The following is a 16,213-nucleotide window of genomic DNA, read 5'->3' on the forward strand; positions in this document are numbered from 1 at the left end:
TTGACTTAAAAAAAAAAAAAAAAAAAACAACCCATGATATTTGCCTCCCTGCTCTTCGATACAGACAATCCTCATCAAAATGCTTTATGAAGTTCAGGAAAGTGAAAGGTTAAATACTTAGGCAAGAGAAGAAATGAGTTAATGTGTATCACTATCATACTAGTCCGGACGAGAGCATGTTTTCAAAGACTTCCAGATGTGGAGTGTGGGCCCTGAGAGCCAACAGTGAATAAAGCAGAAGGTCTTCAGTGTTTTCTGAATCCCCTCCAAGTGAATTGCATCTGATCATTTATATAGCTTAGAGCCCATGTCTGGAGCTACTGCCCAGGGGTGTACAAAAGGCATCCCTGATAAGGGTGAGACATATTTGCATTGTCCTTCATAACCTACTTTTACTCTCTGCTACTGTTTATTATATCTGACACCCACTGGGGTTCAGCATACTAATGGTACCCTCTTCATATACATTCATTCTACGTGTTGGACTGCACTTGAGGACATGATCACAATGTCCTAGAAAAGAGATTGTTTCTAGACCTGCTGACATATCACTTTTCTTCACTGGTAGGGAATATTAGGTAAGTGGCTGGATCATACTTTAGGGCAAATAGTTTTCCCTCAAAATCTGTTAAGCAAAAGGGGAAAAGGTTTGACTGGGTAAATGTATAACTTGGAGGGAAATGTCTTCTTTGTGAATTAAAAAAATATATACTATTTGCAGCCTAAATCTCTAGTGGTTCCGGCAGGCAAGTAACTTTTGCTAAGGCCTGAAACTCTTAGGACATCACTAATGCCAAATGACTAGAGACATTTATGCCCATGGTATTGCATCAGTGAGGGAGAACCTGGCACCTTTGGGGCTCTATGCAGTCAAGATCAGAAATGCCAGCCTGCAAGATGGCCCTGGTTCCTTCCTTTTATTATAAACCTCCAGCAAACAGCCACTCCAGGAAAAATTTAGCTCAAAGGTTAAAAAATGAACCAGAGACACATATAAAAGAAAAGGCGGAGAGTAACAGTAAAAACAGTAACAGACAAAAACCACTCACCAGAAAAATGCTGCCACAGAAATGAAATGCTGCTAGAGAAAAGGAAATTTATAACCAACCCTATTCCTGTGAATTTAAAATACTTCTGAAACAATGGCTCTGTAAAAGAGATCAAGGCAGAGATATAAGATTTCAAGGGGAGATATAAGACAAGAGGAGAAGAAATGGGCCGAGAAGAAATGGGCCGAGAAGAAAGACGTAGAAGGGAAAAATAACACAGAAAGGAAAGTGAGTACAAAGGCAAAGATGTACTACTGAAAACACAGTAAGGGTTATGAAGGACAGATCAAAACAAGCAAAGAAAGCAGAATGAAAGTAAATAGAATTGAAAAGGATTCAAGAGAAAATGAAAGATATAAAACAAAAAGAGGTAACATACATATCTGGACTCCCTGAAAAGAAGACGCCAAATAACAACATTTATCTTGAACATTAGGTAGAAAGACCAAGCCACATAGAGAAGGAAAGAAATGAGACAGGCCTCACTTCTCCACATCACCACTCAGTGCAAGTCAGTGATGCAATGCCTACGGAATCCAAAAAGAGGTGATCAGATAGTTTTATAACCAGGTAACCTATCACAGGGTTGTACAGATATAGCATGATTTCTTTAACCAGTTCCTATTGGTAGTGGACACAACAACAGTGCAATGAACACCACTGTACCTTCCTTATGAATTCATTTTGCAACATTGCTTATGAAAGATGAAAACAACCTAAGTGTCCACTACCAAATTAGGTCTCGACAATACTATCAGGACTGGCTGAATCAATATGGTACTTCTATACAAGAGAATACTATTGGCCATAGAAAAGAACGAGGAAGCTTGATGTGTACTGATGTGAAATGATACCCAAAGTATATTCTTAGATTAAAAAAAAATTATGGTACATCATAGTGTGTATGTTACCATTGTATGTGTGTGTGTACATATATACCTAGACTGGGGGTCAGCAAACTACAGCCCAGCCCAACACCCAATTTTATAAATAAACAGGCATGCCCATTCATCTATGTATTGACTGTCTATATGGCTGCTTTCACACCACAACAGCAGAAATGAATAGTGGCAACAGAGACAGCATGACCCTCCAAATCTGCACTCTCTGGCCCTTTTCAGAAAAAGTTTACCAACCTCTGACATAGACACTCCCTGGAAAATTACACAAGTCATTGGTAACTGTGGCCTCTGTTGAGCGGATCTGAGGGGCCAAGGGTGGAAGACTCACTTTCACTCTCTCTCTACCCTTTGGTGCCCTCTGAACGTTCACTGTGCTTATTACTACGAGGAGAGGAGGGGATGAAGGAAACTAAGAATTGCCAGGGGGACTGCAAACCAGTGTTGTCTTTGCTGGCTTCACACTTTCTATTCTTCTAAAGGAAATGAGCAAAATCCAGATTGGACTTCTGATAAGATCAGGGAAGTGCTGTGCCCAAAGTCAAGGGCAAAGGTAGAGGGAGAGAAAGCCATTCACTTGGTTGTACGCTAAGTAAAACACATCTCACGTTTGTTCTGTCTTTACATGAATGAATGGCAAGGAACTCTGTTTTATAAGACAAGTAGCTTTCAAGCACAAAAAATGTTTTTAAATGATCCATTTTAATAGATTGAAGTTTCAGAAACTTTTTTTTCCATACGATTTTAGTTAAAGTAACATTCTCTTCTTCCACCCAGGAAGAAAATTTAAAAAAAAAATTTTTTAAACGCAATGCTCAGTTTTTAACTTCAGATGTACTCATTTAAAAAATATTTTATCAACTAGTGAAGGCTAAAAAGGGAATCTCAGTGTGTATTTGAGGTAGGGATGTTTTTTAAAACCTCATTTAAAGTTAAGAGACAGAGAGAGAGAGACCAACCTATCTCCACCCTCGAGAAAAATGTACTAAAACCAAACATCCTACTTTCATTCATTTAATCCTCTGCTAGCATACCATCATCAGTGACTCTAATGTTGAACATTTAAGTCATGCATTTGGAATTATTAAGGCAATCCTTTGAAGGCCAAGAGCTTACGCTCTGATGCAGGTGAGCAAACCCCAAATTATTTGTCCTTCGAATATTTGGTTTCTGTATCTAGCCATTTAGCAAGGCTGCCCTCAAATCCTTTCCTGAACTTTCCGAAACATTTATCTGGCTCCCCTCTAAGGCTCTAGTTACATCTCACTGAGATGACAAACTAGTTGCTTCCTGAAGGTTTACACCAGGACTTTTCAAGAGTAGGAACAAGGGAGAGGTGATCTGAGGCCCTCAATCAACACAGGACCCAGCAACTGGGCAAAGGCAAACTGTGCTGCTCCGTTGCTCTGGGTTTAGCTGGGGCCACCGGAGAGCTGGAGGCGTGAAGCCACAGACTGGTTTTACCTCCATGCAAGTTCCTAGGCCCGCCACTAGCCAATTGAGAAAAGCTGACCTTGCCCTGCTCCAGAGTGTGTGAAAACAGCGCCCTCTCTCTGTCGCACATACAACCCACACAATCGAACATGGCAGCCCTACGACCTCCTCGCCACGAAGGCCAAACAGCGTTTCCACACCCAGGCTTTCGTCCCTGCCCAAGAATTGCTGCAGTTTCAGTTACCAAAAGGAACACAAATTCTTTCAAATAGACCCACAACCAAGCCTGGGTCTCGTTAACATGTCAGTGCCCTGAATCAGCCCAAGAGAGTGAAACAGTGGTCTAAGAGCTATCATCGTTTCCTCCCACACCTCCCCAAGGATGTCACGCTGGGACTCACCGTGGTAACTCCAGCCACATGACCCAGGAGGGGGACCGGTTGCCAGGTGGGGCCGTGTCTTTGTGGTTGAAGTCCAGCGCTGCTGGGCTGCTGCCTTCTTCCTGGGGCTCACATTCTCTGACTTCCAAAGCTTTAAGTACCACCGAAGAGGATGTGCTTTTCAATAAAGCAACCGCCTCGCTCCGGCTGACCTCTGTGAGTTCAATCCCGTTCACATTCAACAGAACGTCACCTAGTGACCGGAGAAGCAGAAGCCATTCTTAGTAAGAGTGCAAACTGGAAAAGGCAAAGGGGCAGGGACTGACTGGGACGCGGGTACGTGGAGAGGGCAAGGGGCACTTCCTTGGCCTCACGTCAACATGCGGCTGGGTTTTCACACATCAAATCGCGAAAGTGCACATGTGCCAAGGCGCCGGTAAATCACGTGGGGGGGATTCTAACGCACACCTCTTGGTATTTGGCTCTTGCCTTAAAAAGGGGGAGAGGGAGGGAAGGAGGAAAGAAGAAAGGAAGGAAGGAAGGAAAGAAGAGAGGGAGGGAGGGAGGTACCTCCATTTCCTATCTTTTTATCTCCCTCCTGTCTTTCTGCCTCCTTTGAATATCAACTTTCTCGCACAAAATAACCGTAGCAAAAGGACAGGAGGAGAAAGGTGGGAAAGGCCTTGAGTTCATCCTGAACCCCAGAGAAGCACCGTTAGGTTGGCTGACTGAAGCCCTTCACACATGCCATCCCCCTGTGGCCCCTCAGGCTGAGCAACTGAACCTCAAAAACTTCACATTTTATTTCTTGAATCTGAACACCCTGAAAGGGCATATCGGCTCAACCATCAGCTACCCATCCATGGGAACTGACAATACTATCAAAGACACAAATTGGACATCTCTTTCCTTCACTCTAAGGAGCCCAAGTCACATAAGATTAAAGTAGTGAAACACTCTTCATCAATGGGAAAGTACCTGGCTTGGTATTTTCACTTAATAAATATTCACTGAATCAAAATCTATCAAATTATTTCTCCTATCCAACCCATAAATGGAACGATTCATGAACAGTTTCGTCACTGGATCAATCCACCAAAGAATTACTTAGAATGAATGGAGCCAAATTATGCCGTTTAATCAAGGCAACTTGCTCATAACTGTAGCCCTTCCCTATTAATTCTTGGCATTGTTTGCAGATACTCACTTTACCAGCAAGCAAGGTGGCCCACATCAACCCACATGAACGAAGAGGGGTGAAACCCGGTCCAGGAACTATACTCAAACCAATCATGGTCAATGGGTCACAGATGCCCTGGCCAGATCACCCTCACATTCTCTCGTTAATTCTGGAAACAGTTACCTAACCCAGTAAGCCGCTAATTCCTTTTAACACTCTACTGCCCCAGTACCTTAAGTCTCTTTACTTTTTACCTGTTTTTATTCTTCCATCTCTGCTTATGACTCCTCCGGGCTCAACACTGATGACGTAGATGGGCAAATTCCACTCCCTATGTGATGCTCCCCCTGCAACGGTCATGCCGAGTGATTCACTGGGGTCTTTTTGGACACTTACCACCTTCTCATGACAAGTGACCGCAGGGTGGAGGGGCTGAGGGCACAGACAGAAAAACAAATATAGCACATTTGTTCGTAAGCGGCTTTGCATTTCTTACATACAAAAAACTACCAAGATTGCATAAATATATGATGGTGGTTCTTGGTCGTACATAGAGAGAAGGAGGGAGAGAGAGGCAGAGAACTCCTCACTTGGTCCTCACTCTCAACAGGGTTACATTGCCCCAAATTCCTTAGGCTGACTCAGAGAAAATTTATATTCCAAATGGGAGAAGTAAAAAATGGGAAGAGGAATAGGTTGGAGACCACTGGAGAAATATTAAGTATACAAAGTGAACTGCACCCAAAATTTTTCAGGTGATCCATTTACTACTGATACACTGAGTCAACATTTCGTAAAACTCTCGTCATGCATGAATATCAGGAAGTTTTTCTAGGTTCAAATGTAACCATATTTAAATTAAATAGTTCCAGTTTAATTTACGCAGGTAATCAATTACAGAAATCCTCAAAGAACAATAATGAATTTCCTAGATATTATACTCTAAAATCTCACCAATATCTAGGTTGGCCCCCAGCTGACAACTTTACTCTTACTTTAGCAGTCCTAAATAATGTGCAGTTATAGCCTTTAATTTGATTACATAAAACATAATATATACATTATATAATACACAATGTAGACCAACTTTTCAAAAGCAAATTAATTGTGATTTGATTCAACAACACTAGATTAAAAACATTGAAGCCACATTCAACATTATCTTGAAGCAATAAGAGTAGGTCAAGGGTACTGCTTTATCAATGAATATGTATCAATATATATTTTTCAAAAAAGTTATTCTCCTTCCTGCTTGGGCAGTGACCTAGGAGACTAGACGGGCATTTGCTCTGCAAATAAATACTTATAACACTTGATCAAACCTCAAAGAAGTTTATGGTTCAAAACATAGCTTATAGTTCTAGCTAAAGAAAGAAAATTTAAAAACACATCTGACAAAAATAACCAAGCTACAGAACAAAATATAAGTATACTACCTTTCATTTTTTTTAAAAAAAAGGAGGGAAATAAGAATTTGTACTGATACTTGCATTTTCATAAAGAAATTCTGGAAGAAAAAGTGGCTTCATGGGGGTGGAGGGGAAAACTGGGCAGATCAGGGAAGGGTGAGAAACTTAATATATACTTGCCATTTTTTGAACCCTGTGAATATATTATCTATGCAACAAATCAAATGAATTATAATCAAACTTCTGTAAATTTGATGGTGGACATCATACAGAACTAATGCTTGCATGTACAGAATCAATTTTTAATGCTTCATTATGGAGCAAGATAAGCCTAGGATTTTTGTGCATTTATTATCTGATGATTTCCTATGGTTTTAAATAACCCAGGTCTGTTTTAATGGCCTTATTGTATACAGTAATGCCCTGTGACTGTATCCCTAGCCCTGAACATTGTGTTTAACACATCGATGATGATAAGTACATGTTTGTCGACTAAATGGATGGATGAATTGCAAATTGCCACATTGTTTTTGATAGTAATAGAATAATAAATTGGAAATTAAGATTATAGCAAGGTATATGTTACAATTAGTACTTGTAAGGTCTGGGTTGTGTTTATATAAACCTTAGAACTTTGAAGTGCCCTGAGGAGATTGGTTATCAGATGAGGACTGTAAAACTAAAATGGGGCTTTCTTCAGAGAAAAGTTTCAAAACAAGACAAGCAAGTAACAGTATGAACATAGTGGTCCTAGCATTCCAGCTGAGGCAAAGGAGTAGACTTGGAGGGGATCTCAAGATCTGTCCTTAGTACATGACTTTTCCTTTTTAAAAAGCAATTAGATTCAGAATGTCTCTTCCTTTAACCACAAATATCTCTCAAAAGATCTTGGGCTTCCCTGGTGGCACAGTGGTTGAGAGTCCGCCTGCTGATGCAGGGGACACGGGTTCGTGCCCCGGTCCGGGAAGATCCCACATGACGCAGAGCAGCTGGGCCCGTGAGCCATGGCCGCTGAGCCTGCGCGTCCGGAGCCTGTGCTCCGCAACGGGAGATGCCACAACAGTTAAAAAAAAAAAAAAAAAAAATCCCAGTTTGGAGATGCAGGCAGTTCTGAAATGCCCCCAACTCAGGGCAAATCTCTAAACCCAGAGACTCCAACAGGCTGCCCTGCTGCTTCAGCTTGTTCCTGGGGATATTCATAAGACATTTATTCCCTGTGCTCTCAAAGAAGGGCTTAACTCCATTATTTCTAGGGGGCCTGGGGTATTGTAGGGGAAGTTAGTCGACCTCTCAAGGTGATGCCTTATACACATATGGAATGCTCTGGAAAATAAGGACATCTTTTATGATGTAAATACACACACACACACACACACACTTTATCTCTTCTTTAACAGCTGCCTAGTATTTCATTGTGTGAATATGCCATATCCACCATTAATGACCTTTTGGGTTTTTTACAGTCTTTCACAAAATTAAACAGTGTCACTGTGAATATCCTTAGACACACATATCTTGTGCACTTGTGTAAATATTTCTTCAGGCTAATGTCCTAGAAGTATAACTGCTAAATCAAAGAGCCTGAGCATTTAACATTTTGATAGATATTGATAAATTACCTTTGAAACAGCTCTATCATTTATAATCTCAACAATACGCTGTGAAAATGCTAATTTCCCACAATTCATCCAATACTGGGTTTTAGCAATACAATATATTTATAACGTTTACCCAGGTGAAAAAAATTCCAATAATTTAATTGCCTTTCTAGTAGAAAGTTTGAACATCGTTTGTTGCTATTTGGGTTCTATATAATTTTTTTTAATTAATTAATTAATTTTTGGCTGTGTTGGGTCTTCGTTTCTGTGCGAGGGCTTTCTCTAGTTGCGGTGAGCTGGGGCCACTCTTCATCGCGGTGCACGGACCTCAGTGTCGCGGCCTCTCTTGTTGCGGAGCACAAGCTCCAGACGCACAGGCTCAGTAGTTGTGGCGCACGGGCCTAGTTGCTCGGCGGCACATGGGATCTTCCCAGACCAGGGCTCGAACCCGTGTCCCCTGCATAGGCAGGCAGATTCTCAACCACTGCGCCACCAGGGAAGCGCTACTGGGGTTCTAATAGTAATAAGCGAGAGATTTTATAACACTGTAATCATTCCAGGTTCCTCTGACTTCATCTATAAAATGGGTCAGAATGCCCACATACGGCAAACCTGTGGCTAAAAGAAATGCAGTTAAATGGAAGATACGGCTTTTATCTGAGAATACTTTGGTTAAAAAATGTGTTATTAAATTCATGTGAAAGCAGCAAAATGACATATCCTATGAAATATTCCAGAAGTTCCATTGGCTTCTCTCCTGCCACTCCAGTTAATAGGGAGTGTTACTGAGGCCTTAATTATTTTGTCATGAATAAATATTGCCTGAATAATGTACAGACTGGCCAGATACTCCTTTAGGAAAAGAAAAAATTATTTGTTGTTTACTTCCATGTGTCAGGCCAGGCAAACCGAGGCTCACCATTAAAAAAAATTTGATCAATGAATCACAACTGGCAGGAGAAAGATTGAGTGCTGAAACCTAGAGTGTCTGACCCTAAATCCTTGCTCTCCCCTGTACACCGCTCTGCTTTTTAGAGGTACCATCTAAACACGTGATATAAATTAATCTATCAAGTTTCAGGTGATGGTCAGAAAAACACACATGAAAGAATTACCCAATTATTCCAGAAAGAATTTGTCTCACTGAATAGAGAACTCAAACAAACCAACTTTAACGCTGTCAAATAAAATACATGACATATAAGATTTGAATGCTGAAAGCTATGTCCTCCTGGCTGCAGAGATGTGCTGTCTATGCTTTCAGATACAAGTCCCTGGAGACAGAGTCTTTCCATCACACCTTCTCAGTGCTTACCAAGCAGTCTTGCTGCACTGAGCCCAGGGATGTTTTGTCGAGCAGGTACAGGCTCAGCACGAATGTCTGGGCTACCCCAAATCAAGGCGTCCTGTGCCTCTGACAGCCACTCAGTTCCCCACCAGAGAGAGATCCATGTTAGGGACAGAAAAACCCAAGTCATCATCCCTTGACCCCCGAACCCTTCACACCCAGAGTTGCCTAACTTTGGTTGGGAGAAGAAGAGCTACATACGACAGAGATCTTCTTTTCCACCCGTGTTCTGTCCCCACCCCCTTCCCTACTGTGGAGACCTTAGAATATTCCCTAATGTTTAAAAACATGATTTTTTATGACACAGTTCAAACTGATTAAAAAGTATCATGGGCACCTGTATGCTCATCATTCAGCTCTTAAAATACGTTATGGAATGTTTGCTTTGGATTTTTAAAAGAAAACATTTCAGACGTATAATAAAAGTATAAAGGTGAACATAATGACCTACCCGTGCACTCTGCAATGCAGCATCAGAAATCCAGGTTCTGTGTGCAGCTCAAGTCCCTCTGTGATTCTCCTCTGGTCACGTTCCCTCTCCTCTCCCGCAGAGGTAACCACACTCCTAAATTTGATGCCTGTCATTCTGTAACTTTTCAACTGGCTGAAAACTTCTCTGTCTCACAAATCTTGGTTTGCCTTCTTTGGTATTTCTTTGAATCATTTAAGCTCCTACTTTCAAAAAGCCATGTTGCTTCCTAAATAAAACTTTAGTAGGATCATAAAAAACTAAATCATCAAATGTCTATGTGTCTTAGTTTAATTTTAAATATGCCAGTGTGTGTGTGTGTGTGTGTGTGTGTGTGTGTGTGTGTGTGTGTACATTTCAGAAGGCAGATAGCACTATACATTAAAATGAAAATAATTACAATTTCCCACTAGGCCAGTCTGTTATATATGTTTTCCAGGAACTGGACACATGACAGGAGGTTGCAGCAAAAATTTTATCAGATTACTCAGGCTGTTTCCATGATTCATGATGTTTAGGCGGAAGGGATTATAAAGCCCACAGTGCTGGTGGAAACTGCATTCTTAGTGGTGTAATGAACCAGAATATAATATGGTCTAGTTAACTCAACTATAATTGGATTAAAACTTTAATTAATTGAGCTAATAAGTTAGTTTTCCATTAATAAACACCATTGGTTTAATTTAAACACTAATGGTATTTATTAGCAAAAAGACACCAGGGAGTCCTTATCCGTAAAAGTTTTTAGCAGGAGGTACTTGGTTTTTCTAGATTGTTTATTGTAAATAAACCTGAAATTTATGGATTTATGGGGCATGGCTGTCTGGCTGGCTGGAGAAAGGAGAGGTGGTATAGCTTTGTAGGCTGTGCAGTTAACAGTATATAAAGCAGAGGTATTCCGAAATCAAAAATTTGAGTACTGTTTCTGTATCCACTGCTCAAAAACTCAAAGTCATGAGTTATTCCAAACTGAAACACAGCCTTATGTAGAATGTAGGCATTCCTTAATCTCTGTTGCAAGAAGAATGGGCTACCTATAAGATTTTAGTGACAAGTGATTTAATGAAACCAGGTCCCAGGAGGAATGATGGCTAGAAACTCATTGCCATCAAAACAGGATGCCAAGCCAAGGCTACAGGACTCTGAATTTGCACTAAACAAGGTTTGTGTTGCTTAGATACCCATCCAAATGGAGAGGTTACAGTATTGCCTCTAATAAAAGCCATGACAGAAGTACATATTGCGCTGAGTCACTTCACTTAAAGATAGGCTACACTTTGCTGTCCTGAAGGAGGCATTCTGCCTAGAGATGCATTCCGCTTCATCCACAGTGTTTTAAAATTTTTCTGGAATTTAACGCCAGAAGGACATATGCTCTCTGGTTTGTCCCAATCCCACCACTCCCTAATGTTACATGAACTTCAAGTGTTTTTATTATCTTCCCGGGTCCTTCTTGCAAAAACAAACTTACTAAAGGGGAATCATTAATTTTCAGGCAGACTGGGAACTTCAAAAACTAGAAGCCAAGAAAACCTCTTGTTTCATTTCAAAGTGAATGGGAGCAGTCCTTAAACAAAATACCTGTTGGAAAAACATGACATCCATCTGGCTTAGGCTAGAAATTAGGTCCCCATATGAGGTCTGGTTTTCAAGATCAGGTTTCAAAACTCTCACGCACCTTCCTCTCTCCTGCTTGGATGAAAGACACCTGTTATCTCACCAGTTCTCAAAGATGGGATTTGGGGCTTTCCATTTTACAAGACAAGTCAAATAGTGTTTAAGTGATGAAGTACAGAGGTGACACTTAAAAATGTTCAAGTACGCAGCCTTCCCAAGAAAGAGCTCCCTGCAGGAGCTGTGGACATACCCTGGCTGGGCCTCACCTTGGGAGTGTTGCTCCTGTCCCCTGGCCCTGGGGACCGGCTGCCGCTGCTGTTCCAGCCAGCTTCCTGAAAGATGTCAGGACTCTGCTGCCGATGCTGGCGGGACATGACGAGGTGAATGCGCCTTTCACTGGCCTGTGTGATAAGACACAGGTGTTAGCCACTCTGAGCTTCCATTCAAAGCACCCAGCACCAGTGGCTTACCAAGATATGAGTTTGGTTTAACTTTTATGAAAAAAAATTATTTCTAGTATTTTCCATGGCCATGCCCGCTTTGTAATTTAGCAAGAACTTGAGTTATTTCCTTTATCCCTAAATCGGGTAATGAACATCGCTTCAAGGGAAAAACTAGGGAAGGTTTGACTCATTCAACAGTCTCTGAAAAGACACTGTTGGACATTGCTAATTTATGTTTAATGAATGGGCTCCACTGCACACAAGCCATGTCTGTAGGACTTTCCAGCTAGAACAGAATGTACAGCGTAAAGTGGTAGCCCAGCCCAAATCCCAGGTCAAAGGTCTAAGACACAGGTAAACAATAAAGAAAAAGAAATAGAGTTGGTGGCAGCAACACCACCACTGCAGGAAGAGGAATCCTGTGTCTGACAGTTTCAAACATTTGGGCATTGGAAAGGATGAGCGTTTCAGAAATCTGAGGATGACGGCAGGTTATAATGCAGCCTGATTAAACGCCTTTCCCTTGATCCTTTTTTATGTGACAGCCACTAATTGTGATGACTAGTCCTCTCTGCTATGTACCCTGACACTTGGACAGAGCATTGCAAATAGCAAATGCACTGATTATTAGGAAGGTTCATTCCACACCATAAATTTACGTGTTGGCTCTCTGCCACAGATGAGTTTCACTTGTGTCTGAGAGTGTGGGTCATTATTCCAGAACTGCTGACTATTGAGGTTCTAGATCTGCAGGCCAGATAGACTAGACCTTGGACCTGTGAAACGTCCAGAACAAGGCTCCCTGATGGTCCAAGATGAAGTAGTCTGCTGATCTCCCTGTCACTTGAGTAAAAGCTGACCGTGGCTAAGTCATGACTAGATTTGATTAGAAACCAGGAGAGGCTAGGCTTGAGGACAAGGAAGGCGGAGAAGAGAGGAATAAGTTCTAGGAGTTCCCCTCTACGTCTCATCCCCAGATGGCTCAGCATCACAGCACAGATGGACAGCGGCCTGCCTGCCCTCTTGCTTCACAGGCACGGATGTCATACCATGGACAAGTCAGGTCGTGAAAGGAGGCCATGGAAAGTCCACGCTCTTCTCCCTGGGCTCAGACAGTGGGAGTGGAGATATTCGCTTCCTGCCTCTCTGCAGCTTCCTTCCCATGACCCATAACTCACTCCCACTCTCCAGAACAGGGACCTTGTCTTAAAACCGTAAGCAATAAGAACCCGCTAATAGATCAAATCCCCACAGTTGTCCAGCCCAAACCTTCATGACTTTACATTCTTATATTAATGTCTCTTCTCGGCGATCTCTTGAAGAAGCTTAGGGGTCATCAGTTGGGTGGCTATACATTAGATGAATGTTTAAAAACACCTGCCGAAGTGCAGTGTCTATTGTAAACATCCTGGTGGATGGTGGGCCAGGAGAGTTGACTCATTTCACATAAATGTAGGAAACCCTACAAAGAAAGTCTAAGTCCTTCACATCATCACCTCTGCTGCCCTGCCCAGTCATCACTTACATACCCTTCCTCTGCTCATTTGCCTATCTTGAATTCCCTGGTGTCTCTCATCACATATAAAGCCTGTGTCATAACAGGATAAAAATAACAAGCCCAGGAAACAATAATGAAGTAAGCTGACATGAAGAACTATGGTATTAACCAACTAAACTGAGTTCTTGGAAGAATATTTTGTAATAACTGTCTCTTTCTTTGTACCGTAGGCCTCACTTATCCAAATGAGGTTATCTCATTTGGAACTTTCTGAAGGAAAAATTACTAAAAGATAAGAAGTGGCAAACATTCAAGTCAAAACGTCAACTGCTGAGCCCAGATGTGTTCCTTATCTTCAGGGAAACTCCGACGTTTTGAAGGATCTCGGTGGTGCGGTGGGTTTTTGTCCAGGTCCACATGTTGTACCATGTTCATTCGGGACCAGCAGCAGTGGCAGGCCCAACCAGCTCATGATAATTGAGAAAATCTGAGACTTTTGCATACTGAATCAACTTGCTAGGCAAAATCCCAAATGCCAAGAAGTAGCCTAAGAGCTATTTAATTCACATTTTCCAGCACGAATTTCTCACTGGATTTTCTAATGCTGACTTTGGCGGGAATAGCCCTGGTATCAACTTACTTGGAAATAAATTCCCTGCAAGGCTGGATCCCCAGCTCTTACCAGCCACCTTATAAATTGCTCTCAGAGATTCAATTTGGTGCTTTCTTACCAAGCATTTGAAGTTGAAGGTGGAAAATGGGCTAATGTGTTTATCCTGGCTCTAATTCTCAGCAACAGCTGGATTCAGTGTCAAGAAATGGCCCTTAGCACCAGATAGCCTTTCTTTCCACTGGTGTGAATGTGGGGTGAGTGTGAGAAGAGGGGAGTCACAGAAAGACTGAATGAAGGAGAGAATGGCAGGAACTTGTTTATTTCATACATAATCTGTGCCAGGAAGATGGGGGCAGCAGGCCTGTCATTTAAATAACAAACCTCAGGACTTCCCTGATGGTCCAGTGGTAAAGAATCCGCCTTCCAATGCAAGGGACACGGGTTCTATCCCTGGTCGGGGAACTAAGATCCCACACACCATGGGGCACCTAAGCCCGCAGGCCACTACTACTGAGCTCGCGTGCCTCAACTAGAGAGCCTGTGTGCTGCGAACTGCAGAGCCCACGCGCTCTGGAGCCCATGTGCCACAACTACAGAGTCCAAGTGTCCTAGAGCCCACATACCACAACTAGAGAAGAGAAAACCCACACGCCACAACTAGAGAGAAGCCCGCGCGCTGCAACAAAAGATTCTGCATGCCTCAGTGAAGATCCCGCATGGCACAACTAAGACCGACGCAGCCAAAAAATAAACAAAAATAAATTAAAAAAAAATAACAGAAACTCAAAGGAAGAGGGAGCACAGCATCTTTCTTGCATTTCTTGGGATGTTATAATTTGGGCAAAAGGACTGTTTAACAACTGTGAGTCTTTCAAGTGGCAGACCAGGCTGGAGGTAAATCCTTTTTACTTTTTCCTCTCCTCTCTTCTCTTCTCTCCCTTTAACATTCTAGATCTAGACAAATTCTGGACACAGTGGTTACCAGTTGCACAGCCTGGCTGCTGTATCATTTTCTTTCTACTCTAAGAGCCCAAGCATTAACTCCCTCTTCTCCTTTCCTTGGCTAGGGGGAAGGGATTCTGATGGCCTCTGTGTTCTCCCCTGTGGACCTCCGCTTGTTGGCAGGTCTCTTCTACAAACATTCTGTCCCTGTGGCTGACAGGTGCCTGCTCTGGACCAGCCACTGCACTAAGAGCCTTGGGAACATGGCTCCTGCCCTCAGAGAGCTTGTCCTACTTCAGGGAGAGTCAGAAGCAGGGGTCAGGAAAAAGATATGGGTAGCACACAAAGGAGTCTCCTGAGGTGGGACCAATTGCTTCTAGCTGAAAAAAACAGGACAAATCTCATATTCAGAGAAAACCAGAGGGCTAAAACCGAGTAGCATTTCTCATGGAAAGGCTTGTCTTTGTTTTGTTTGATGACTTTCTCTCTGCGCTTTTGAGATTTGACTCAAAACTGCCTATGATGTTTATAGGATGGGAGTAAGCAGAGGTCACGGAAGGCAGCCATAGGCCGGCAGCCTCACTTCTATTTAGCCCATTTCAAAATAATACGATCCCATCTCTTACAGCTGGAAGGAAGAGTCTGAGAGCGCTACACTAATGCCTCACAGGGCAAGCATCTTCCATCGCGTTCACCTTGGAAATGGCTCTTTTCTCTACAAAATCCACTATGGTTCATAAGAACTGCAGGATGCAACATGGACCAGAAGCTTCACAGAGAGATGTAAATCAAAGATGCCACTGCACAAGGGGCCAGGAGAGGCATTTTACAGAGCTGTGCTTTGGAGCCCAGTGAGACTTTGTACTGACCCAGTGTTGCATGGGTCCATGCGGTGGCTGTTTAGCCAGTAATAACTAGGGCAGAGTAAGAGTTGATAGAGTACCTGTACTTCAAGGTGTGACGTAGCCAATTCATTTGTGAAGGAAGATTGGAGTTAAACCAAATGTACTCTAGCATTTGCTGCTTTTTAACCGTATATATATATATATATATATATATATATATATATATATATATATATGCATATGCTTAAAAAAAACATTTGGTAAACTGTAATTCATGTGGGTTTGGTCACGGCATTGATATATTAGCTTCATAAAATATCAAGTTAAGAGCTACCACACTCGTGCCCCCTCAATGCCACAGGGTATAGTTCTACACAAACACATAAAACAGAGGACTCCAAACTGACTGTTGGGCATTGAGACTGTGCTGCCCTCAGCAGACAGACCATGTACATGGCCCCCTTTATGACACAGTATAGACCCGCTTGA

The 16,213-nt window shown here is 42.3% G+C and overlaps 1 protein-coding gene across 2 annotated transcripts in view; it reads right to left on the reverse strand.

Moving 5' to 3' along the window:
• The window catches only part of LNX1 (ligand of numb-protein X 1), a 136,453-nt gene that overhangs the window by 5,186 nt on the left and 115,054 nt on the right, over window positions 1-16,213 (reverse strand). For both annotated transcript variants that reach the window (XM_032632084.1, XM_032632085.1), the window contains exons 7-9: window positions 11,650-11,784; window positions 5,197-5,374; window positions 3,784-4,015 (exon numbers count right to left, since the gene is read on the reverse strand). In XM_032632084.1, the coding sequence (XP_032487975.1) occupies window positions 3,784-4,015; window positions 5,197-5,374; window positions 11,650-11,784 (545 nt within the window). The remainder of the gene's footprint in view (window positions 1-3,783; window positions 4,016-5,196; window positions 5,375-11,649; window positions 11,785-16,213) is intronic.

The sequence above is a fragment of the Phocoena sinus genome, chromosome 5, assembly GCF_008692025.1.
Source record: "Phocoena sinus isolate mPhoSin1 chromosome 5, mPhoSin1.pri, whole genome shotgun sequence".
Lineage (NCBI taxonomy): Eukaryota > Metazoa > Chordata > Mammalia > Artiodactyla > Phocoenidae > Phocoena > Phocoena sinus.